This window comes from Macrotis lagotis, chromosome 1, assembly GCF_037893015.1.
Source record: "Macrotis lagotis isolate mMagLag1 chromosome 1, bilby.v1.9.chrom.fasta, whole genome shotgun sequence".
In the NCBI taxonomy this organism is placed as follows: Eukaryota; Metazoa; Chordata; class Mammalia; order Peramelemorphia; family Peramelidae; genus Macrotis; species Macrotis lagotis.
The window spans coordinates 429,599,948-429,625,289 of NC_133658.1; the positions used below are offsets into that span (position 1 = coordinate 429,599,948).

At 37.6% G+C, this 25,342-nt stretch overlaps 1 protein-coding gene across 2 annotated transcripts in view; it reads left to right on the top strand.

Annotated features, from left to right (window-relative positions):
* The first annotated feature begins 767 nt into the window (after window positions 1–767).
* Window positions 768–25,342, top strand: part of RCOR1 (REST corepressor 1) — a 128,489-nt gene continuing 103,914 nt past the window's right edge. For both annotated transcript variants that reach the window (XR_012473836.1, XM_074213153.1), the window contains exons 1-2: window positions 768–1,521; window positions 1,654–1,713. Coding sequence is in view for 1 of the 2 variants with exons in the window: in XM_074213153.1 (XP_074069254.1) it covers window positions 1,167–1,521; window positions 1,654–1,713 (415 nt within the window). In the remaining variant the exon portion in view is untranslated. The remainder of the gene's footprint in view (window positions 1,522–1,653; window positions 1,714–25,342) is intronic.

Genomic DNA, 25,342 nt, shown 5'->3' on the forward strand with positions numbered 1-25,342 from the left:
GCCTTGCAACAGGGAACCAAAATCTTGCAGCCCGCTCCCGAGGGAGGCGGGGTCCGGCCCGGAGGGAGAAGCTGGCCGCGGGGAGATGGCCCTCCGCAGCGGGAAGCTCCTCCCCCCCCCCCCCCCCCCCCCTGCCTCTGGCCGCAGCACACACAATAATTTGGGCAACTCCAGCAATTCAGATGACTGCCCCCCCCCCCCAGCGGCCACTTTCCTCTTTTTCACCCAAGGAGGGGGGTACTTTGTACACTATCTAGGAACAGACCCGAGCTCCGGAGAGCCGCTGCCTCGGCTCCTCCACCTCCCCGACCCCAGGAGAACATCTAGGGGTGGAAGGAGGCAGCTTGGCGCAATTAGTTTCTTCCAATTAGTTTCTCTTCTTTGTATGGGCTCCATTCAAACTGTGAGGTAACCTTCCGCTGCAAGGGGGAGGAGAAAAAGTAGTCCGGCTTTAAAAGCTTTTTTTTTTAATTAAACATATTTTAAAAAAAATCAGCTGTTTAGCTCTTCGGTGGGAAGCCCGGGGGAGGCCGGGGGAGGGTGCCGGTGGGTGGGCGTGATCGGGAAGGGCGCTGGGGGGAGATGGCCCAAGTCCTCTCCATGGCCCAGACTAGAGAGAGGGATCATGGGGCGTAGAGCTTGCAACCCCCCAACCACGTACAGCGGGCCATGCGCGTCAACCGAACCCAAGCAACGGAAGCGCCGGCCCGCCCCCTCCCGCTCCCCCTCCCCTCCGCGCCCAGCTCCCTCTGACGGACGGGGCGCTCCGGCCAACCGGCGCGACCGTGGCGCTTCCAAAATCCCGGGGGGGCCAATGAGAGGCCGGCAGGGAGGCGGGGCCGCCCGCGGCCGGCCGGGTTCGGCTGAGCGGCCGCCCCGCTCCGCCCCTCCCCCGCCTCCCCCTCCCCCGCCTCGCTGCTCCCGGAGTAGTTGAGCCAGGGAAGTGCGGGCGGGCGGCGATGAGAGGGAAAGTTGCGCTCGGCTTGGAGCTGGGGCGTTGAGGCGCCTCCGCGCCCCCGGCCGCCCCCACTAGTCTCTCCCTCAGCCCCGGTGCCAACTGTCGCCCCCCCGAGCCCCGGGGCTCCCCCCGGCCCCCCGCGCGCCCCCTGCCCGCGCCCCTCAGCCCCACTCTGCTCCCCCCTCCCCGCGCCCCGCCGGCCCCTCCGATGCCAGCCATGGTGGAGAAGGGCCCGGAGGTGCTGGGGAAGAGGAGGGGAAGGAATAACGCCGCTGCCTCCTCGGCCGCCGCCGCCGCCAGCGCCGCCGCCTCCACCGCTCCTGCCGCCTCCTCCTCCTCCGCCGCCTCCGCCGCCGCCGCCGCCGCCGCCGCCGCCTCAGCCTCCGCCTCGGCCTCGGCCGCCTCTGCCTCCTCCGCCGCAGCCTCCGCCTCGGCCGCCGCCGGCGCCTCCAATAATGGCCATAATAAAAGTTTGGCAGCGGCCGCCGCCGCGGCGCCCAATGGAAACAGCACCAACTCTTGGGAGGAGGCGAGCTCGGGCTCCTCGAGCGATGAAGAGCATGGTAGGTGATAGCCTCCAACTCGAGCCGAGGCTACCCTGCCTCCAGCCTCCCCTCCCCCCCCCTCCGCCCCGGCCTTCCAAAGTCTCCCCGGAGCCCTCGCTCACTTCCTCCCGCTCTCCCCTTTATTCGCAGGAGGAGGTGGCATGAGAGTCGGACCCCAGTACCAGGCAGTGGTCCCCGACTTCGATCCTGGTGAGTCGGCATCCTTGGGCTTGGGGGGCTGTTCCTCCCCACGCTTACCGGCTCCCCCCTCCTCCCCCCGGCTTGGGGTGAAAGAGGGTGGTATCTAGAGCTGGAGACAGATGGGGTAGCCTCAGACGGGTCAGAGAACGCTCCTGGGGGACTTGGCCGGGGTGTTTGTCCTTGGTCGTTGCACCCAAGTCTTCCAGGTGGGTTATATTGGAAGAACAGACACTCCACCCTTTTCATTTCTTGAGCAGAAAATCTGATGGGGAAACAGGATCATATGGATTTTAAGGAGTATGAGGGGATTTGAGTGAGATCAAATCAACAACTTTCTTTTTGTGTGTGTGTGTGTGTGTGTGTATGTGTATGTGTGTTCGCCCTGCTGTCCAAGGGAAGAACAGCAAGGGGGGGAGGGGGAACGTGTTCTGCTAACGTGCCTCCAGACTTATAAAAAAAAAAGATGATTTCTCCTTCGCGAAATACCAGTGTAACTTAGGATTTGCTATCTCTTCCCCAGGATGACTGGGAATGTATTGATAGCGGGCCGTAATCGTGGGAGCGATTGTATTGGCTCCATTCTGGCTCAGGTGTGGTTACTTTCACATCCACAGTGATCCTGCTCGCCGTGGCGAAGTAGCATCCAGCGAGCTAAATGGACTTGATGAAATTTCACTGGCCATATAGACTAGATACCCCTGCCCGATCAATTTCCACTCAAGATTTCCCTTTTTTCCCCCTGTCAGACCTCCTGAGCCCTTGCTTCCCTCCTTTTGCCTGATCTTGCAAACGTCAAGGATGGATGGAATAAGGACAAAATACATATTGTTTCAGTTTGTAGAAGTGGGTTTTCCAGAGGGCGCTTTGCAGGGAAAAAGCAGAAGAAAAGCTTGTATAGGAGAGGATCTCATGTGACAGTTTGCTTTTCTTTTGAGACTTCTTTGTAAGAAGTATTCTTTTCCTTCGGGGTGGTGCTGGTAGACAAGTTATGAAAATAAAATAATCGAGTTTCATCTTAAAGAATAGTACAGTTTTAAAACAACCAGCCCAGAAACAAGGACAGAACTGTTTTGAAACCATATCCTGCTTGTTCTTAGGTGCAAGATGATTTAAAGTAGTATAGGAACAAATCTGCTTTCAGACAAAAGAATTTTAGTTAGATTTTAATGCTTGGAATTTCAGCTTGACATGACATGTTGGTTGGTATATGGCATTCTTAAAAAGGAAGTTTTATTTAAAAAAGATAATATTTTTAGTTCTTGACCCTTTAGTCAACACTCCTACTGACTGAGAGGTGCTTCATTTGTATGGCTCAAGCTTCTGTGAATAATGCATCATCTCTCTTGTCCACAGTATACAAACAGAAAATTGAAATAAGTACACCCTTACTCTATTAGTTGATATTTGAAGTCAATAAGTGGAGATGACTGCCCTGCTCCTCTATACTTTGGACATCTTTTTGTTGCAATTTTACCTTTCCTTGAAATTTTGATAATTTCTCACATCTGTTTTAAACTGTGTAGAGATAATGTCAGTACATAGACTTGTATTTTTTTTAAAAAACTTCCATGTTACTCTGTAATAATTTTTAATACCTGAATTTTGAGAATAGTCTCTCCCATTTTTATAGTCACCTCTTATTTGTTTGAATGACAGCAGACCTAAGAAGCTAGGCTTCCCCCCCCCCCCCATTCTTTCATATGACTCCTCCATTCCTTAGCCAGCCACCAGGGGAGGCATATTGTTTTTTGGTTACAGTTGACCCTTTTTTCAGTTTGTAGGTCAAGCTCATCATTTCTTTTGAATATTTAAAATAGAACTTGTCACCAAGTATCCACAAAATATGCATTTTTTCAGTGATCCTCTCACATCTTGTTTAAACAAGTTGCTATTGTAGTGGCTTAATTTGATACATTTTGGTTACATTTGTTTGAAACCTTTCTACTTAAATGTTTCGAATGGGACACAAGAAGAGGTGGTAGATGCATTGGGAACTAAAAAAAAGATTTAGCTTTTAAGCTGAATACAATTAAATATTTGATTGCATCATTAGCAATTTGAGCATTTGTCCTCTTTTGGCATATACATATGCCAATTTTAGGGGCATATCAGAAGTCCCTTTTTATAAAAAGTAAAACATTGTAGATGTTCTTGTTCTGGTAAATAGTATAACTTGCCTGTTGTTTTTAATTTTAGTGTTTTTTTTTAACAAGGCAATGGGGTTAAGTGGCTTGCCCTAGGCCACACAGCTAGGTAATTATTAAGTGTCTGAGGTCGGATTTGAACCCAGGTACTCCTGACTCCAGGACCAGTGCTCTATCCACTGTGCCACCTAGCTGCCCTCGCTGTTGTTTTTGTTAACATTTCTGAACATTCTGTTAACACTTGTTTTTGAACAAAAATGAAAAATTAAAATTGCAATAATAAATTTCAAACAATACTTTATCAGACTAAAATAGTGAATCAGAAAGTTTTTATTGGTTCTGTGTTAAAGCTTGGTTAAAGATTGTATTGGCCTTACTGTAATTCCATAACTAATGACTCTCTTGCCTAGTGTTCCATATTTATGGAAATTCAAACAAATAATTGAGGTAGAAGGAAAGGAGAGACATCAATTTTAATTTAATTCTTTAAACTATTGCCTTTCTTTTACACTAAGTATAATAAGAAACTACTCTTCAGGGAATCTTAATTCATTTTAAGAATACCCAGGCCCCTTACTGCTTTTTGTCTACTTTTGGCCATTTTATTCCTTAGCTTTTCTACCAAACATCAGTGAAGAGAAAGTGAAAACTTGATTTAACATGTGTCACTTTTTAAGTAAAGTATTTGGGGTGGGGTATATGGAGTAGTAAAGGATAAAGGCATGACTGGCTAGAACAGTAATTTTTAGACTTTTATTTTTATTATATACAGTATGTACTTCCATTAAATTTATTTAATGGTACTATATAATTTTTTAAAGGTTGAGCTAAGACTAATACTTCCTCCCCCCCCTTTAAAAACCAATTGGGGTATCCAATCATCCTGTCATGAAATTTGCAGGAATAACAATGTTGATTTAGTTCTTACAATTTAATTAAGAGCTAAGCTAGATCAATGGAATACTACTTGAAAAAATCAGTAATAAAGTCATCTTAATTACTCTCTGTTTACACTAGAAGAGAAAGATTTTAGCATTCAGAATAAAAAATATGAAAGTTGAAAGTACAGTACAAGGAAATGAACCTTCACTTAGTAGAATAGACTTCTGTTGTTTGAAGAAAGTGATTGTCTTCAGAATCATGGACCCCAGTGATGTTTTTCTAGGCTATGCTGTCTTTTCTGAACTTCATTAAATCTTTTCCTTTGGCTTAATTCTCCTTAGATCTATATCATTTATCAAAGAAAATTATCTCAGTTTAACTATCTAGTGCTTGCTCTTTTCCATCCACCCTACTTATTAATCCATAGTTCACTTTGTTCCTAAGTCATAGCTATTATTTTGAAATAGTTAATGTTTCTTCTATGTAAATGAAATAGCTCCTATGATTTTATTAATATACTCAATAGTAATTTGTTAGTCTGATCTTTGCTGGACTTTAGTAAAGTAAAGCTACCATTTTTTTTGTCTTCCAATTGTTCATATTTCAATGATGCCAGTCAATAAGGATTTTATTAAATCCTTGCTAAATACCAGACAATATGTTAAGCCCTGGGGATACAAAGAAAGGCAAAAATCGTCCTTGATTTCAAGGAATGTACATTCTAATATGGAAGTCAGCACACAAACTAGGTACATAGAAGTTACATACAGAGTAAATGGAAGCTAACCAAAAGGAGGAGACTAGAAAAATATCTTAGGTAAAAGGTGGGATTGAGACCAGTCCTGAAGGAAATGAAGAAAGAGTTGAGGAAGAAAGACCTTAACTTAATAGGCTGAAGTGATCTTCCCAAAGAATAGGTTTGACCATGTGATTGCCTTACTCGGTAAACTCCAGAGATTCCCTATCAACTATAGAATAAAATATATAGTTATATTACAAAGTATATTATATATGCTGTTTGACACTTAAAGTCTTTAATTATCTGCTCCTCCCATCAGTCTTCTTATTATCCTACATTTATTTCCCTTCTCCCCCATTTACTCTTCAGTCCTGTGACCTAGCCTTTTTATTGTTCCTCTGACATGACATTCTATTTTCCAGGTGCTGTGCATTTTCACTGACTGTCCCTCAGACCTGGATTGCTTTCTCTCCTCATTTTTACCTCCTGCTTCCTTTAAGTCCAAGCTAATGTTCACCTTTATAGGAAGCTTTTCTAGACTCACTAGTGCAATTCCTTCTGTTGTTTCCAATTTATCCAATTTATTGCTTTTTTTGTACTGAGCTGTTTTCATATTGTCTCCCACATTAGGCTGTGAATTTGAAAGCAGGGACTATCTTTTACCTTTCTTCCCATCCCCAGTGATTAATTAGTACAGTGTCTAGCACATAGTAGGTGCTTAATAAATGTTTATTGACTAACTAGGGGACAGCTAGTGTAAGGTAGGGAAATGGAGTTTGGGAGAGAGAAGAACTTGAAAATAAGATAGTATAGTTGTGTTTGGAGAGGAATCATGTGAGAAGACTGGGTCAGGTTATGGAGAGCTTCAATCAGGTTTTTTTTTAATTTGATCCTAAAGGTATTCTATCTATCTATCTATATCTATATGTAATGTAATATTCCATTGATCTAGCTTAGCTTTTAATTAAATTGTAAGAACTAAATCTACATTGTTATTCCTGCAATTTCATGACAGGATGATTGGATATCCCAGTTGGTCTTTAAAAAGGGGGTATTAGTCTTATCTCAACCTTTAAATTATATAGTACCATTAAATAAACTTAATGGAAATATATATGTACTGTATATAATAAAAATAAAAAAGTCTAAAAATTACTGTTCTAGCCAGTCATACCTTTATCCTTTTACTACTCCATATACCCCCCCACACAAATACTTTACTTAAAAAGTAACACATGTTAAATCAAGTTTTCATTTCTTTTCACTTATATTTGGTAGAAAAGTTAAAGAATAAAACCGCCAAAAAGTAGACAAAAAGGTATGGGTTTAATGACACATGAAAAATCATCTTAGTTACTAAGTAGAGACTGGATTGAAGAGAAGAAGGTTTTGAATCCAGGAGCCCAGGCTCTTGCAGTATTACAGGTGAGGAACGATGAGTACCTGAACTAAGAGTTGTGATTGTATGAGTGGATAGAAGTGATGATATGAATGATGTTGTGAAGGTAGAAACAAAGACTTGACAGCCCACTGGATATGTGGAGTGAGTGAAGATAACAATGAATTTTTGAACCAAAGTGATGGGAGGATGATGGTACTCTCAACTGTGAAGATTTAATTTTTAAGTATCCACTATATTCCAATACTGTGCTGATTATTTTACAACTATCTTATTTTATCCTCACCACAAATCCAGGAGCCTTTATACTTGAGGAAATTGAGATTGTGACTTTTCCCAGAGATCCCCAGGTGATGTGGGACCTGGAGTCAGGGAGACTCATTTTTCCAAGTTTAAATATGGTTTCAGATACTTACTTATTGGTTACCTGAGTGACTCTGGGCAAGTCACTTAGCTGCTTCATTTTCCTCATCTCTGAAATGGGCTGGATAAAGAAATGGCAAGAAAGATCCAAATGGGATCACCAAGAGTGGATACAATTAAAAACACCTGAAAAACACCTGAGCACAGTAAGACTTTTCCCAGAGTCACCTAGTTGATAATTAAGGTTGGATTTGAATTTAGGTCCTGGTGATTCCAAATCCTGGACTCTCTCCACCATGCCACATGGCTCTCCCTAGACACTGATAAGGAAGTTTGTTAGAGGGAGAAGTTGAGGAAAGATAATGAATTCTATTTTGGTCTTGCTGGGTTATCTCTAGGATATCCTATGAAGAATGTTGAAGAGGCCGTGGGAGTTAAGTTTTATCTGAGGAGATAAATTTGTAGATCTGGTAATTATCTACATTGAGATGATAATTGAACCCATGGGAGCTGAAAAGGGAGAGTGAAAAGAGAAAAGGGCCTAGGATTGAATCTTAAGGGACCATGGCTGTGACATGACAAAGAAATATCCAGTAAATCAGAGTGAGAGATCAATTGGACCACTGAAAGAACTATGACATGTAAATCTAAAAAAGATAAGAGTATTCAGAAGGTGACCAATATTGTCTTTGGCTTCAGAGAAGTCAAGAAGGATCAGGTTTGATAAAAGGCCACCTAATGTCAATGACTTTCTCAATTTGTTTAGTAACAAAGGAAAAAAAAATATAAGAGAATGATAGCTAACCTGGTTGTTAGGACCAGTGAGGGTTTTTTTTTTTAAGGATGAGGGAGACTTAGGTATCTCTATAGGCATCAGTAAAGGAACCAGTAGATAGAGATTGAAGATAAGAGTGGGAAGAATAGTAACAGTAGGAATAATTTGTTGGAGAGGGAATGGGATCAGTTGCATATAAAGGAGTTTGCCATGGCAACAAGGGCCACCTCTTCATCTGAGACTGGAATGATGGAGGAGATAGTTGTAGAAAATGAATTGGGAAGAAAAGAGAATTCTTGGGGAGAAGTCTCAATTTTCATTGTTGTTTTAAGTATGAGGTGAAATTCTAGGCTGAGGGTAGGTGGGGAGGAGGTACAGCAAAAGGCTTGAGAGAGATGAGAAGGTTCAGAGAATGAATGATGAATTAATTAGGGAGAAGTAAAATATTTTTCTTGCTTCACTAAGGACCCAGTTGAGATTAGGTAGCAAATGTGTGATAGGTCCCAGTCATTTTCTTGAAACTCAGTTCAGTAAAAATATATAAGAATAAAGAAGGTGGATGGTGGGGGAAACTCAGAGTTGGGGCTTGACAAAGACTGATAATAATGAGGGCACAAGGATTGCAGGGTAGAGTTTAGTATAGAGTTGAATTTGGTACATTGGAGGGGTTGAGATTGGGAAAGGAATAGATAATAGAAATGATGAACTGGAAAGAACCAAGTTGAAAGTTGCCTTTGGTGCTTTGCCTCCTGGCTATCATTTATTAGGTCAGTTTGTTTCGTTTATCAGAACTGCTAGCCATCATTTAGTAAAATTTAGACTTTACATAGATAGACTCTTTAAGAACCAAATTAGTATCCAAATAATCTAAATCTGAACCTGACAAGTAGTTGGTCTTCTGCTTGAGACTTCTAGTGAGAGGAAATCCATTACTTTCTAAGGGGCAAACTCTTCCAGTTTTGGAATGTTTTGGTTAGAAAATTTGCTCTTAAATTTGAGCCTAGGTCTGGTTCTCTGCACTTCATTATTTCAGGTTCTGCTTTCTGGGGAAAAGCAGAATGAGTCCTTTTCTACAGGAGAGCGCTTCAGACATTTTAATGTCACAATCATGTTCTCTGCCAAAGTCTTCTATAGACCCATACATTCCTTATCTCCAGTGATCTCTAGTTCTCTTCCTCACTCTTCTGGTCATTCTATTTTGGACATAACTCTAATATATCTTTTCCAAATGTGGTACCCAGAATCAAATGGATTAGTTAAATAGTCTGACCAAGATGAAATGTAACATGTTGGTTTCCTTATACTGAACACTATACCTCACAATACAGTCTAGAGCAGCATTATTTTTTTTTGTCTTAGAGTTGACACCATTGACTCATTCTTTGTGTTTGCAATTCACTTAAAAACCTCTGTTTCTTTTCATAGCAAATACCTAGCCATTTCTCCCCATCTTGTGTTTGTTAAGTTGATTTTTTTTAAAACACAAATATAGATTTTACTTTTATCCCTATTCAGTTTTTACAGAAGAGATAATTGATTTAGTGTTGAGCATTGTATCTTTTTCTCTCCCTGGAGGTTTTTTGTTGTTGTTGTTTTTTGCAAGGCAATGGGGTTAAGTGACTTGCCCAAGGTCACACAGCTAGGTAATTATTAAGTGTCTGAGGCTGGATTTGAACTCAGGCCCTCCTCTATCCACTGCACCACCTAGCTGCCTTCCCTGGAGTTTTCTTAAATATTATAGGAATTTCAAAACTGAATTTAAATACATTGTACAGGTAAATTCATTTAAATTTATTTACTATTGGCCCAAGAAAATTTAGTTGATTTCTTAGTACAAAATAATTGTGATTCGGTTTTCAGATGAGAAAAACTTGCATAAAATAAATATTTTAAAATATAATAGTTTCAGACAATAAGTTCTGGTTTACTTAAAATAGCATTCTTAAACCTAAATTAGTGAAATTTGAGTTTGTAAGAATTCTGCTACTTTCTAGTATATATAACTAGACACAGTTTTTGGGACATGTGACTTATGTTAAATACCTGTTTTACTGAATAGTTAAGTACATTTTTAATTTGCTTATGAGAACCTTTTTTTTTCTTATCTTAATAATGGACAAACAGATGAGATCTTTAAAAAACTACCTAAATACCTAAAATCTAGTCATGGACATAGGGATTCCTAGATAGTATAGTATCTGAATTAATGACGTTTTCTCTATAATCCTTAAAGTTTGACTATATTTGAGTATCATAGGTCTTTTTTTTTTTACGGTAACAAATTTTTTCATTTCACTTTTATTTGCACTCTAATGTCATATTTACTCTCGTGCCATAAGCTTTTGTTTCTTCAGTTTCTTCTGGCATATCTTTTTCTTTTGAGCAACCTCCTCTTCTGGTTTAGGAACAATTTGTTCCTTTTCAGTAAGTATCATCTCAATATGGCAAGGAGAACTCATGTATGGGTTAATTCGGCCATGAGCCCTGTAAATACACTGTCTCATTTTGGGAGCCTTGTTAACCTGGATATGCTCGATGACAAGAGAATCCACATCCAAACCCTTTAATTCAATGTTGCTCTCTGCATTTTTAAGCATATGCAGCAAGAACTCAGCACTCTTTTTTGGCCATTGACCCTGTGTCCAACCCCACTGCTTAGCCTGGGCACACCTGCCAACTCCACCATTATATCGACAGAATGGAACACATTGTTTCTTCAATGTGACGTCTTTCAAATACTTGGTAGCTTTTCTGATGTGCATGCCCTTGATGGCTTGAGCTGTTTCACCGGTGTTCTTGAAGTGGATCCGGAGATTTGAACCCTTTGACTTGCATGATTTTGTGGGATTCTCTGGATCAAGAGAATACCTCACCATTTTAAATGGGAAGAGGAAGAGCAAAGGATTTCGGGATACTTCATCATAGGTCTTAAGTGTAATATTTCTCCATGGAGATGATGATGAAAGTCATATTATAGAGCTCTTAGATTTAGGGCTTGAAGGGACCTTAATAGGTCATCTCTTTCTTCATCCTCATTTTAAAGATGAATTAGCAATCTCAGAGAACTTAAGTTTCTTGCTTAGTGGTAAAGTCAGAATTTGAATCCAGGACCTTTGACTCTAACTCTAACATTTTTATCTACTTTATTACATTAGAGGAATTAGGAAAAATAAGAGGTTTGTTGAGAGAGTTGCTGTGAATAAACTTTTTTGGAACAGTGCAAATTCAGGGGGAAATAAGGAATTTGATATTTAAATTAATTTTAGTTTAATTTAAAAAAAAGTTAAATCCCAGTAAAATTCTTAAAGACAGTTCTAGTTTCCTTTACATCTTAGATATACTACTAGCATTTCTTGTGAAAACTGTGAACTTTGCTTAGCAAATTTTTGAAGAAAGTACTATTTATAAATCTGTCAACTGAGAAACTGAAGTCTTTTTCAAGAAGTAGTAGTCAGAATGTTGCTCTTTGTATTCTTTCCCTTGCTGATAATGCCTTGTAGTAGCCCTCCAGAGACCAGTATGAGTTAGCAGCATAAGAACTGGGTTCCAAGGGGACTTGATTTGAGGGGATTTTGTTGATTCTTTTAAATCTTGAGTAACAATTATGTGGATTAAGCAGCTAAGGGACTCTGTATAGAGTGCTGACTCAGGAATCGGGAGAACCTGAGTTCAAATTTAGTGTCTCAGATATTTAGAAATTGTGTGATCCTGGATAAGTCACTTAACCCAGTTTGCCTCCATTTTCTCACCTGTAAAATGAACCGAAGAGGGAAATAGCAAACTACTACAGTATCCTTGCTAAGAAAACCCCAAATGAGGTCACAAAGAATTGTGTATAACTTGACATAACAGACCAACAAGAGCAATTTTGGAAGATGCTTTGATTCTCCTCATGCATTCATTGTCTGTTCTAGTCAGACCAGCCTCTAACTCTTCAACAAATGCAACTGCCTTTTGTAGTTAGTTGTCTCTGACATTGTAAGAGTGATCATCTGTGCTTGGGATGTCTTTTTCTTCATTTCTTTCTCACAGAATTCCCAGTTGCCTTAAAAACAAATACAGCTCAGATATCATCAACCTGAGACCTTTTCTTGCCCCCTTCTCTCCCTTTCCCTCACCTCAGTATGCTCTCCCTCTGCAAATAAGTGTATTAATTTATATATACTTTGTATTTAGCTGAAATGTATCCTTCTGGTGGAATGTAATCTCATTGAAGGCATCACATGGTTTTGTTTCCCTAGTAGTTTGTGAGGCAGCTTTTAAGTATTCAGAGCTTAATAAATATGTTGTGGGGGAAGGCATATTGCTAATCTCTTTCTGTGGGGCTGTATTCTCTTGGCCCTTGAATGACTGGTGAGTCTGTTAATTTCTAGATCCGTGTTTCTTCACTGTTATTGACTTCTTTTGTTTTTTTGGCAAGACAATGGGGTTGAGTGATTTTGCTCAAGATCACACAACTAGGTAATTATTAAGTATCTAAGGCTGGATTTGAACTCAGGTCCTCTTGACCCCAGGGCTGGTGCTTTATCTACTGTGCCAGCTACCCCCACCCCTTTGATTTTTAAAGAAATTAATATTGGAGAGTTGGTGATGGATATATATATATATATATATATATATATATATTTATATGTATATATATATATTTATATTAACTAAAACATCTTATTAAAGAAAAATTTTATTAAAGAATGGTGTTCTAAGATCTCAGCTAACCTGGGTAGGATATAGCTGTGGATCTTGGCATTGTGCTGAGTAGCTTCTCTTGATCACTGGCTGTCTGGTGTGGAAAGCTGAGAGAGGTCAAGTGCCTTGCCCACAGTCACAGTGAATGATAGAACCAGGGCTGGAATGAACCCTGGGCTTTTAGTGCCAAATCTAGGGCTCTTTCCAAGGTATCACAGTGCAGAGGGTTAGCCTGGGATGATAACTGCAGCTTGCAAATATCAGTATCAGGTTCTTGGCAAATTTTCACTCAGTTCTAGACCTTTATTTTCAAGCTTTTTATCATATTTACTTCTCTGAAACTTAAAAGTTTTGATGCTGATAACAGTAAGAGATTAAGTGACTTTTCAGAGGTGGGGTTTGGTCTCCAAGACTAGCTAGCCATCATGTCACCTAAATCCTAGATCTCCATTGCTTATCATACTTATTCAAGGTTGCTTTTAAATTGGTATTTTTAAAAAACACATTATCTACCTTCAGGTTGAAGTATTTGAAAACATTATCTTACAGATAATTTTCCAGATGAAAGCTATGCAGCACAGCTAATATATGACAAAACTAGGACTTGAACTCATGTCTTCTGACTCTAGGACTAAATTTCTTTTGCCGACCAATGACAATAGCTGTGCTATTGACCTGTCTAGCTTCTGGGGTATGCCATAGGTTTAGGTGATCATAACCTAAATTCTAAGTTTTTTCAGCAAGAATACTTCACAGTGATGGTTGGCATTTCATGGTAAGCTCTTATTTCAGCTCCTTTCTCGATGTTTAGCAGACACTTGATTCAGATCATACAGTGAGTTAATGGAAAAGTTGGGACTAAACTTGACTTTGGTGCTTTTTAGTCAATCTATGACCAGTGCTGTAGTGATGCAGGATCAAGATAATTATTTACCACCCTTGTTGATTGTGTTTTTTAGCTAAAGTCCTGTTGAACTGGGTTTTTTTTTTAAGCTTTTGGTTCTTTTCCTTCAAAAAATGGAGTGTAACTGTTCCCTGTTCCTTGTTATCTGAAGGTTCTGATGAATTCCTAAGGTTTGACTTGGATTAAAAGTTTGATAATTTATTTCAAATCTTGAGAGGGAGCTTAAAAAAGATTTTTCTTTCCAATTGGAATTTCTTTGAAGGAATATTACTTTAAAAAGCTGAGAAAAATCACAAGCTTTGTAATTTTGTTGCAAAATATGATTTTTCAGAAGAGTTTATTTTCTGCAAATACCTATTTCCTCATTTCCAAGAAACTTACAAATTTCTTAGCTTCTCCTCCATGACCAGAATTTACTCAATTAAGAGAAATGTCTTCTCAATGTTAGCTGCTAACCTTATGTAAGGTGTAGAAGTTGTTAATACATGTTTCCCTTGATTTTGAGAGGTGCTCTAAATAACTCTACTGTTTTGGTATTATCTGCTTTTTTTTCCCACACCAAGTGAAATTTGCCTGAGACATGAAGCCAAATTTCATCAGAATTCGATTACATGGTTTTGGAGGGTTTTTTAAATTTTATTTTATTTTTATTTTTAAAGTTTATTTAGCTTGAATTTTGCAATTTTTTCCCCCCTAAATCTCGATTCTCCCCCCCACCCCACAGAAGGCAGTCTGTTAGTCTTTACATTGTTTCCATGGTATACAATGATCTAAGTTGAATGTGATGAGAGAGAAATCATGTCCTTAAGGAAAAAACATAAAGTATAAGAGATAGCAAAATTACATAATAAGATAACTTTAAAAAAAATAAAGGTAGTAGGGGTAGCTAGGTGGCACAGTGGATACTGGCTCTGGAGTTAGGAGGACCTGAATTCAAATATGGCCTCAGACACTTTAATAATTACTTAGCTATGTGGCCTTAGGCAAGCCACTTAACCCCATTGCCTTGCAAAAAACCTAAAAGAAAAGGTAATAGTCTTTGGAACTTGTTTAAACTCCACAATTCTTTCTCTGGATATAGATGGTATTCTCCATTGCAGATACCCCTAAATTGTTGCACTGATGGAATGAACAATTCCATTAAGGTTGATCATCACCCCATGTTGCTGTTAAGGGTGTACAGTGTTCTTCTGGTTCTGCTTATCTCACTCAGCATCAGTTCATGCAAATCTTCCAGGCTTCCCTGAATTTCCATTGGAGGTTTTTTTTTTTAAAAAAGAACTTTTTGCTTTCGGGAGGAGAGATTAGGATATAATTTCTTATTTATAAAGACTCAGTGGGACAGCTAGGTGGTGTAGTATATAGAGTACTGGCCCTGAGTTCAAATATTGTCTTAGATACTTAACCTAGCTCTGTGACTTGGACAAATCACTTAACCCCATTGCCTTGCAAAAACAAACAAAAAAAAGGACTTAGCTCAGGGCATTTTGTTCTGCTTTCTTACAATGAAAATTTTCATTAATATAGGCTTATATCCTTTTTATTGTTAGATTTGAACGTGGATAATTCAAAAATATGGACTTGTTATATATATATATATTATATATATATATATATAATATATATATATAAAAGGCTTTGTAAATTTGTAACTCAGATGTCTCCTGACACTTTATTTTGAGCTTTCTTCAAAAATGTTATGTAGTATACAAGGGAGAGTTGAAGTGAAACCTGGGAAGACTTGTACAAGCTGCAGAATGAAATGGTAGAATAAAACTATTTTAGATAATGATACCATTAAAAACAAACAACTTTGAAAGATTTATGGTTCCATATGACTAATGATGGAGCATGTTGCCATACTTTCTGACAGATGATAGATTTAGACTACAGAATAAAAACATAGGTATTATATGTGGTCAAAATTTTGGAATTGTTTTGCTTGACTATATTTGTTTTAAGATTCCCTCCTCCTCCTCCTCCCCTCTTCACAATGGTTGGAATGGGTAGGACAGAGGAAGAGAAAATCAGTTTTTGTTAATTGAAAGCAATGCAAAATAAAAGATTATGTTTGATAAAGCACCGGCCCTGGAGTCAAGAGTACCTGGGTTCAAATCTGGTCTCAGACACTTAATAATTACCTAGCTGTGTGGCCTTGGGCAAGCCACTTAACCCCATTTGCCTTGCAAAAAACCTTAAAAAAAAGACATAAAAGATTATGTTTGTAAGAATATTTTCTTTAGAGCAGGATGGAGATAAAATCAGGATCATAGGTTTGATCTATCTTGCAAGGAGGAAACTTAATGACTATAGGCAGTCCTTAGAAGTCACATTGCTATTTTGTGCCACCAGTTTAAGGTAGATTTGAACAAGAGCCAAGGATTTGCTGTTTCAATAACATTACCATCTTAAGAGGACAACACTTTTCCCCCTTCTCATTTGCCATCCCAACACAACTTGGAAATAGTCAAACAAAAATATGTTGAGGAAAACAGTACAGTACACAGTATACTATTCTATTTGCTTATCTGTATCATGTATCCATGACTCTTAAGTGTAATATTAATGCCTAGAGTTCTAGGATTGGCAAAAATTGCTCTGGTACCACCTTCATTTGTCCTCTCACTGGCAGGAAAAGAAGAATATAACAAAAGGGGGAGAGTGTTCTTACAACAAGAAACTAAGAGTGGCTTCCTTTTTGTTATGTGTTAAGTTGAAATGGTCAATACTTACAGTTTACCTCCTTGGTTTTAAACTAAAAGGTCTTGAGGTGAATGGTCCCCCTCTTCTGGTTAAGTGTGATATTGTTCCATCCTATGTTGCCAAAAATAATGATGTAGCTAATATTTTTTTTCAGATAGTCTCAACTGTCCTGCTTTGATATTAAAAACCACCCAAACAAACTGAATTGACCATTAGCTAATTTTACAAGGACTGAATCAAGACCCTTCTAGGTTCTTTGGGTGCATTTACTTGAGAGTTAATTTTTATGTTTACATGAGTAAGCAAAGTTGTCTTGAATATGCATATTCAGGATGAGAACTTTGTTTAATCCCTGCAACTAAAAATGGGTATAAAAATGGAGAGTCAAGTAAAAGAAATTCTCGTCCAAATAAATTTGTGTCCAAATCCCCCCCCCCCCCCCCCAATGCCTCACAGCTTGCACTCTTGAGTTCATCATCCCTCTATGGGAAGATGAGTAATCTATTTTGTGATAGTAATCTGTTTTGTTAGGAGTCCTCTGGAATCGTGGTTATTCATTGTGTTGATGAGTTCCTCAGTCTATCAGATCTGATTATCTTCATGATGCTTTTGCTAATATAGAAATAATTTTCTTGGTTCTTCTCATTTTACTCTATATCAGTTCATACAAGTATTTCCATGTGTTTCCCGAAATCATCTTCATTTTCTTCAGCTTTGAATTCTGTCATATTAGTATAATATGATTTCTCAATTTTTGGACACCCCTTCAGTTTTCAATTCTTTACCACTACCAGAGGAGCTCTTACAAATGTTTTTATACATACTGATCCTTTTCTTTTTTTTGGGGGGGAATAGATCTAGCATTGCTGGGTCAAAAAGTATACATATTTTTTTGAGTATGCACATTTTAGTAGCTTTTTAGGCATAGTTACAAATTACTTTCTAGTATCATCAGATCTAGTTTCTGTCATAGTCCTTTTTTTTTGTAGCTTTTGTTGAATAGTGAGCTTTTGCTCTAATAGTATATATATCTTTGGGTTTATCCAAGATGATTTATTTAGTTCTGTATATTGTATATCTAGTTTATTCTACTAATCAACCTTTCAATCTTAAATTGTTTTGATGATTACTGCTTTATGGTAGAGTTTGAGATCTAGATTCCCTCCTTCCAACTTTTCTTCCCACTAATTTTCTTGGAATGCTAGGTGTTTGATCCCCTTCTCAGACTGTCTTGGATCTTTGACCTGATATTAAGTAATGAACAGTAGAGCTGACATTTCCTTCCCATTTCTATACCCTGCATTAGGTCAAGGTCCCTATGTATGAATTTGAACCTGTTCTTGCTCTAGTTCATAGTCTTGCTTCTCTTTCAGTTTCTGCATGCTAGAATGCTTGCTGAGCTACATACCTCTAGATCCAGTTTCTAGTGTCCACAGACCTCAGCCTATCTCCATATACTTACTTGGGCTATGGAAGTATGATTCATTCTGATTTGTCTTGGATTTCTTGTTTAGTACTTGGCACATTTTCAAGGTCTTTGTGGAGGAATTTTATTGGGGAGGACTTTACTGTACTTCCTTGTTACTCTGCCATGTTGGTTTCTTTACTTTTCATACAATTACATAGTGTTATTCTCGTAATCTCTGTCATGGATTGACATTGAGGGGCTCTATATAACTATTTTCCTGATTAAACTTTTGAATCTATGATTCATCAGTTCAATAATCGATTCAATGGTACAAATTGCAGTCCTTCCATGACTTCTCATCCATGCAAGTCTAGATCATATTTTTCTATAAATCCTTCACTGAAAATTTACCTATCAAGTTGCTGGCCTTCTTCTCTTCTTTAAAAAAAAATTGTTATCTTTTGTTTTATGCCCTCTAAAATTCCTCCCCTTCTTGAGAGCCATTCCTTATAACAAGGAATAAAAAAAAAAAACCTACTGAGACATAAATATTTTGTATTCTTTTAATTTCTTGACTGCCATTGCCTCACTAATCTTTAGGCTAGTCATCTGTTAACTCATTCTCCTTAAAATGTAGGATTTTGTAATGAGGAAAGATTTTGTAAAAAAGTCAAGATGAGGTGAAATATCCAGGAGATTATGATTTTCTCAGTAATACAAATTTTTCTGTTTCCTTTTTTCTGCTTCTATTTCTTTCTATTTCCATCAGAATTTCTAGGGGTTTTCTTCTTTGACCTGCAATTCAAAGACTAGAGGCATAGATAAAAAGCAGCTCTTGGAGAAGGTTTCCCTAGTCTGGTTGAAGTGGATGAGTCTTAACCTTTTTTGTATTCATTATTGAGGAAATGTCTGTTTTTTTTTTAAATGAGGCATGACTTTGGACTTATATCAGGAATCTGTGGGGAACTTAAGGGGAACCCCTGTGGTTTTTGCTCTTGAAAGTCTGGTGAATCATATCTTCTTTTGGCAGTTCATGTACCAGCTAAAAGAGACATGCCTTAAATGGGTTGATGGACTCAAGTCTTTAGAACTGTGCCATATGACCTGCTTAAACTCATGGGCATACATCTAATCTTGCTTGCCCTTTATTGAACCGAATTCTGGGTCATTTGTTTGCACTGCAGTAGGTTAAAATAACCCTGTAGAACCTTGTCAGCCCTGACCCAGATCAGTCCCAATTCTATTCCTTCTAATCCCAACTTTCCTCTCTCCCAAGCCTAAGGTTCAGTTTTTTTGGGGGGGCAAGGCAAAAGTTAAGTGACTTGCCCAAGGTCATACAGCTAGGTAATCATTAGGTGTCTGAGGCTGGATTTGAACTCAGGTCCTCCTAACTCCAGGCTGGGTGCTCTATCCACTATACCACCTAGCTGCCCCTTAAAGTTTAGCGCTAAAAGTAGTATAGGCAAATTGTGAAAAGAAGTGAGTGTACCTTAACATACTTGACCTCATAATAATAATAATAATAATAATAATAATAATAATAATAATAATAATGATAAAAATAAAATACAAGGTATAGGTTTTAGCTAAATCAGTTAGCATCTCTTCTCCATCTTCATCCTCCTATCTCTGCAGCTTTTATTTATACTAAAAAGGCACCTAGTTGGTGTAGTAGATGGCACACTGGCTTTAAAGTTATGAGTACAGGAGTCCAAATCTGGCCTTGGACACTTGACTCTTACTAGTTGTGTGACCTTGGGCAAGTCACTTAATTCTGGTGGCCTTGCATCCAGGACCATCCCCAGTTGTCCTGATTCATCTCTGGTCACTGGCCTCTACTCTGGAGGAAAAAGTGAGGATGGTGACTTAGCACAGCACCCTCTCACTCAATTCTAATTCATGTGCTTGTCATTGTCATTACCTTCTCCTGATGATGTGGTCTTTTTTGAAAATGAAGGATAACCATTATTTGTCCTCATTGAGCATTTTTCAATCTTGCTAAATGGAGTTGAAGAGAATGGAAATAAAGAAACCATGAGACCTTATAGTATTTGAATGTATTGCAAAAAGGAATATAATTTTCAGGTTTCTAAAGAAAGCAGGAGATAATAGCCCATGAATGGTTCTGACTTTTAGAACAATTTTCTTTAAACATTCAAATATTTTTAAATTTTTTTTAAGGCAATGGGGTCAAGCCTAAAGTTCAGGGTTTTTTTTTTTTTTGGAAGGCAAAATTTAAGTGACTTGCCCAAGGTCACACAGCCAGGCAGTTATTAAGTGTCTGAAGTTGGATTTGAACTCAGGTACTCCTGACTCCAGGGCCAGTCCTCTATCCACTGTGCAACCTAGCTGCCCCCATTCAAATATTTTTTGACCTAACTTGCCGTGAAATGGAGAAGTCTTTATGTACCTTTGTCACTGATACTTGTGATTATGATTATTTAAAAAAAACTTCAGTAGTTTAAGGGTTAAGGTTTTGCCTTCCTGGGTTGATGATCTGCAATAAAACAGAAGGAAAATTTCTACAGCTTTTATAGCTTAAGTATTTTATTTAAATCTTCCTTTGAAATGTATTGTTTTTTATTTTGTGAATTGTCCAGGGAAACTTGGCTTAATTGAAATCTCACTTTTTGATTATTTTTAATTAGTTATACCACATGTATCCTGTTATTTTAGAGTGGGCTCTTGCATTGGTATGCAGTATTCTCAGGGTGTTTCTTTTTTTTTTCTTTCTTTTTTTTTTTTAGGTTTTTTCAAGGCAAATGGGGTTAAGTGGCTTGTCCAAGACCACACAGCTAGGTAATTATTAAGTGTCTGAGACCAGATTTGAACCCAGATACTTCTGACTCCAGGCCTGGTGCTTTATCCACTGCGAAACCTAGCAGCGCCTCTCAGGGTGTTTCTTGTAATTGATCAGAATCTGTGATGTGTACATATTTTGGGTTTGAATTCTAGTTCTGTCATTTATTTCCTGTGTTAGGTAATTTAACTTGTAGTTCCCAGTTTTCCTCATCCATATATGTTTGAACTAGATAGTCCCAAAGGTCAGGTGCCTTACAGCTCTTAAGATGAATGATCATGTCATTATCTAATTCTTCATCTAGATTCTGAATTCAAAAAAATTCCCGTTTATTATCTTTTATTCTACTACAAAACATTTTGCTTACAACCCTGTGAAGTTAGATAATACAGGAAATATCTTTGGAAAAAACTGAGATACAGCATAGTAGGAATTATCTAGTTAGTAACAAAATTGGCATTTGACCAGTCTTTTAATTTAAGATATAGTGTTATTTCTTTATACTGTCTCTTAACTAACTGAATTGGTGGTTTTATTCTTATGTTCCTCCAAAGGACTGAATTTTATTAGGTGAACAAACTTTAATCTGTACCATTTTATCTGTATTTCTGTGCAGTGTATCTTTGAGGTGATCAACAGGGTATTTTCTTTCTAGGTGGATAAAAAACATACTCTACATGTGCCACAGCTCATCTTTTTTTGCTTTACATTAACTTTCTAAAAAAATTGTCACAGGATAAGAAAAAATTGTGTACTGTTGTGATGGAGTTGCCCTAAACTTTTAGAAATATTTTTCTAAATGATATTTACCAGATGATATCTATCATACCTATATAGATTTTTTTCTAACATTTGAAACTTGAATATAAGATTCTAAAAGTAGATAAAATTTTAACATTCACAATTCTCTTTTGATCAGTATTTCTAATCTGTCACTGCCAACCAAAATGAATTCATTTTACTGGCAAATGTATATGATTATAATATATAGTCCTAATTATAAAAGTAAACATTACATCTTCCCCCTAGTGTACATTACATGACATTGTTGGTCTTAATATACAAATATTTGAATTGAGGAATATATAAATATAATGAAGAACTATAACATGAGTATGGCAATTTAAGTTCATTTTTGAGAAGATAATGTACCAGTTAAAAATCACAATAGAAAGTCTTCACATTTTTATATGATTGTGTATATACATATGCATATATACATGCACACAAATATATCCTATGAAAACTTAGGGTATTCTCTTATTTTGTTAATTTCTATTCAAAGTGTAGGAGAATATAGCTTTCATTTTCTTTGATAGGGTTACTCTTTCAAATTATTTTTTGTTTTTTTGTGGACTCAGATTTACTTTCTTTTTGGTTTTTGGAAGGCAGTAGGACTAAGAGACCTGCCCAAGGTCACAAAAGTAGGTAATTATTAAATAGATTTGAACGCAGGTCCTCCTGACTCCAGGACTGGTGCTCTGTACCACCTTAGCTGCCCCTCAGATTTACTTTCATAGTGGGTTGTCATTCTGTTCATTGAAAACTTAGTTTTCTGATTGTAGATTATATTCATGTTTTCAGACATTTGTTCACTAGTCTATCAGCTTTTTATAGAGATGAACAATGGAGCTGTCCTTGAACTCCTGAAGGATAACCTCCCATGCTATATACTCTAGAAAATTCCAGTCAACTTTTGTATGAGCATTGGACTCCCCGCACCTTGTAAATCTCAGCTAGATTAGAAGTGTCTGGCTTCAAAAAGGCAAACAGAAGAGTATCTCTCTGCTGGTAAGATTCTTGCCAGATTCCTCAATAGGTTAAACCTTCACCTGAAAGATGGTGATGTCCCCCAGAGCCAGTATGACCTCAAAAAGCACCTAGAAATAGTTACTACAGTGTTTATTGCTCAACAACTCTAAGAGAAATTCCAGGAGTTGAACAAAGGTCTGTAAATAAATTTGTAGATCTAACCAGGACCTTTGATAATGTCATTTGTGATGGTTTATGGACATTTATGACAAAATTTGTTTGCCTGGAGAAGTTCATCAGTAATGTGTGTCAATTTCATATCACATGCTTGCCCAGGTTCTGAATAGTGGCCTCTGCTCCCCTGCTTTCCCAGGCACTAATGGAATGAAACAAGACTGTGTCCTTGAATACAGCATCAAGGTGAAAAGGCTACAAACCAAGACCAAAGTGGAGGGAATATTGGTGTGTGATTTTTTTTTTTCTGTATATATTGTTTTGTACTCAATGTAGCCTCTGAATCTGAGATGCAACAAAGTATGGATTGATTCTGTGCAGCTTGTGCTAATCTTGGTCTCATAATTAACACCAAGAAAGTCTAGCACCTCATTATCCATATGAGGAGCTATTGTCTACAGCAAATGGAGAAGTTTTGAATGTTGTAGATAAGATCACTTACCTTGACAGTATACTTTTTTCCAGGTTTGTACATATTGATAATGAAGTTGACATACACATTGCCAGAGTTAGCTTAGTGTTTGAGAGGCTCCAAAAGTATGTGTGGGAGAGAAGAGATAGACTACCAAAGAGCTACAGATCTACTGACTACATTTTTTTATGCCTGTGAAACCTGGACAGTCTACCAGTACCGTGCCAGGAAACTATTTGAATTGTCTTAGGAAGATTCTCAAGATCAGCTGGCAGAAGACACTGAGGATCGTTTTTGAACTAAGCTACCAAGCTTTCAAGCTTTGCTACAGAGAGAGAGTGCAACTCTGATGGACTGTCCAAGTTGTTCAAATGCCAAATGTATGCTCTCCAAAAAGACTATTTTATGGAAAATTCATTCAGGGCAAATGCTCACAGTAGGGGTCAGAAAAAAGTGATGCAAGGACACTACCAAGGTCTTAAGAATTTTGGTTTTGATCATGCAACATGGGAGACACATGCCCTCATCAGAAAGGGTGCTGTACTCTATGAACCAGGCAGAATGCAAACAGTTCAAATGAAAGGTGAAATACTCATCCCAGGTGTTCCATAGACTATTTGTGCCTGACTGGTGCTAGAGCATTCTGAGCTCATATTGGTATGATCAACCTCAGTTGAATATGCTATAATTTTGTCTCTATATATAGTGATGTCTTTTTTGATCTTTAATAACCAAGGTATAAATCAACATATTTCAGTCAGTGTATACAAGCTCAAAATAGGTATATTATTTAGACATAAAATGTGATGTCATCAAATTAGTGGAGCATGAAATAGAGAAAATCAATTCTTGGTTAAATGAGAGAAAGAACAGTCAGAATTTTAAGTTTTTGTACAAAAAAACCATTGCAGCCAAAATTAGAAGAAAAGTAGGAAACTAGGGGAAAATTTTATGGCAAATTTCTCTAATAATGAAATGGTCTCATTTCTGAAATAGAGAACTAAGCCAGATTTATAAAAGTAGGAACCATTCCCAAATCAATAAATGCTCAAAGAATATTAATTGACAGTTTTTAATGGCAGAAATTAAAGCTATCAGTAGTCATATCAAAAAAATATTCTAAGTTACTAATAATTAGAGAAATTCAAATTAAAACAATTCTGACACCCATCAGATTGACTAAGATGATAGAAAGGAAATGATAAATACTGTAGGGGATGTTGGAAAATAGATACATTCATGCACTTGGTAGACCTGTGTTCTAATTTAAACATTTTGGTAATCAATTTGGAATTACACCCAAAGGCTATAAAACTGCATAACTTTTGACCGAGCAATTCTGCTATTCAGTCTATATCCCAAGGAGATCAAAGAGAAAGGAAAAAGACTCATGTACAAAAAATATTTAGAGCAAGTTATTGAGGTGGCAAAGAGTTGGAAATGGCTCAACAGGTTTTCGTATGTGAATATGATGAAATACTGTTTTAACAAATAATGAAAAGAATGGTTTCAGAAAAACCTGGGAAGATTTATATTAATTGATGCAAAGTGAAGTGAGCAGAATCAGAATAATCTATACTGTAACAGTAATATTGTAGATAATCAATTATGAAGATTTTCTTACTGATTAAAACAATGATCTCATCCAATGAACTCATGATATAAAAATAAAAATGCCTTCCTCCTCCAGAGAGAGAACCACTTCAGTGCAAATTGAAGCATATTTTTTCTTTCCCTTTATTTTTTTGCATGACTTAAAAAGAAAAAAAAGATAGAAAAAGACACAACAATCAACAAAATCAATCCCAGAGGTCAAGTAACTGTGGATATCAAAGTGATAGATGTTGGAATAACTGTTGTATATATTTTACTTGCCTTTTTTCTTTCTTTCTTGATTTCTTTTTTTTTTAATTTGTATTAATTACATTAAGTGGGAAGTGTAGAAAGAGTTTATAGAAAATAATTGTCATGTAAAAAGCATAAATTCATGGGAAATATTTGTCCTGTGAAAAGGAGTATCAGTAAAACATTTCTAATTTAAAGAAATTTCTCCATTTATTTAGACTTATTTTTCTATAGAATATATTGTAGTTGTTTTTATACAGTTCTTTTTTATTTTGGTAGATAGACTTCTAAATATTTTATATGTTATGTAGGGGTTTTGAACCCCTGCTAGTGTTTGTATTTTTGATTAATATTCAGAAAAACTGATAATTGGCATGAGTTTATTTTACATACTGCTCCTTTGATGAAATTACTGTCTTAATTGTTATTCAACAATTAAGACAGTTATTTCACCTACTGAGTAAGAAGTATTTGTTAGTTGAATGTCTAGGATTCTGAAACTAGACCATATCATCTTTTTAAAAAAAATGCTTATTTTGTTTGCCCATGCTCATTTCCTTAATTTCTTTTCCTTGGCTTTTTGCTATAAATA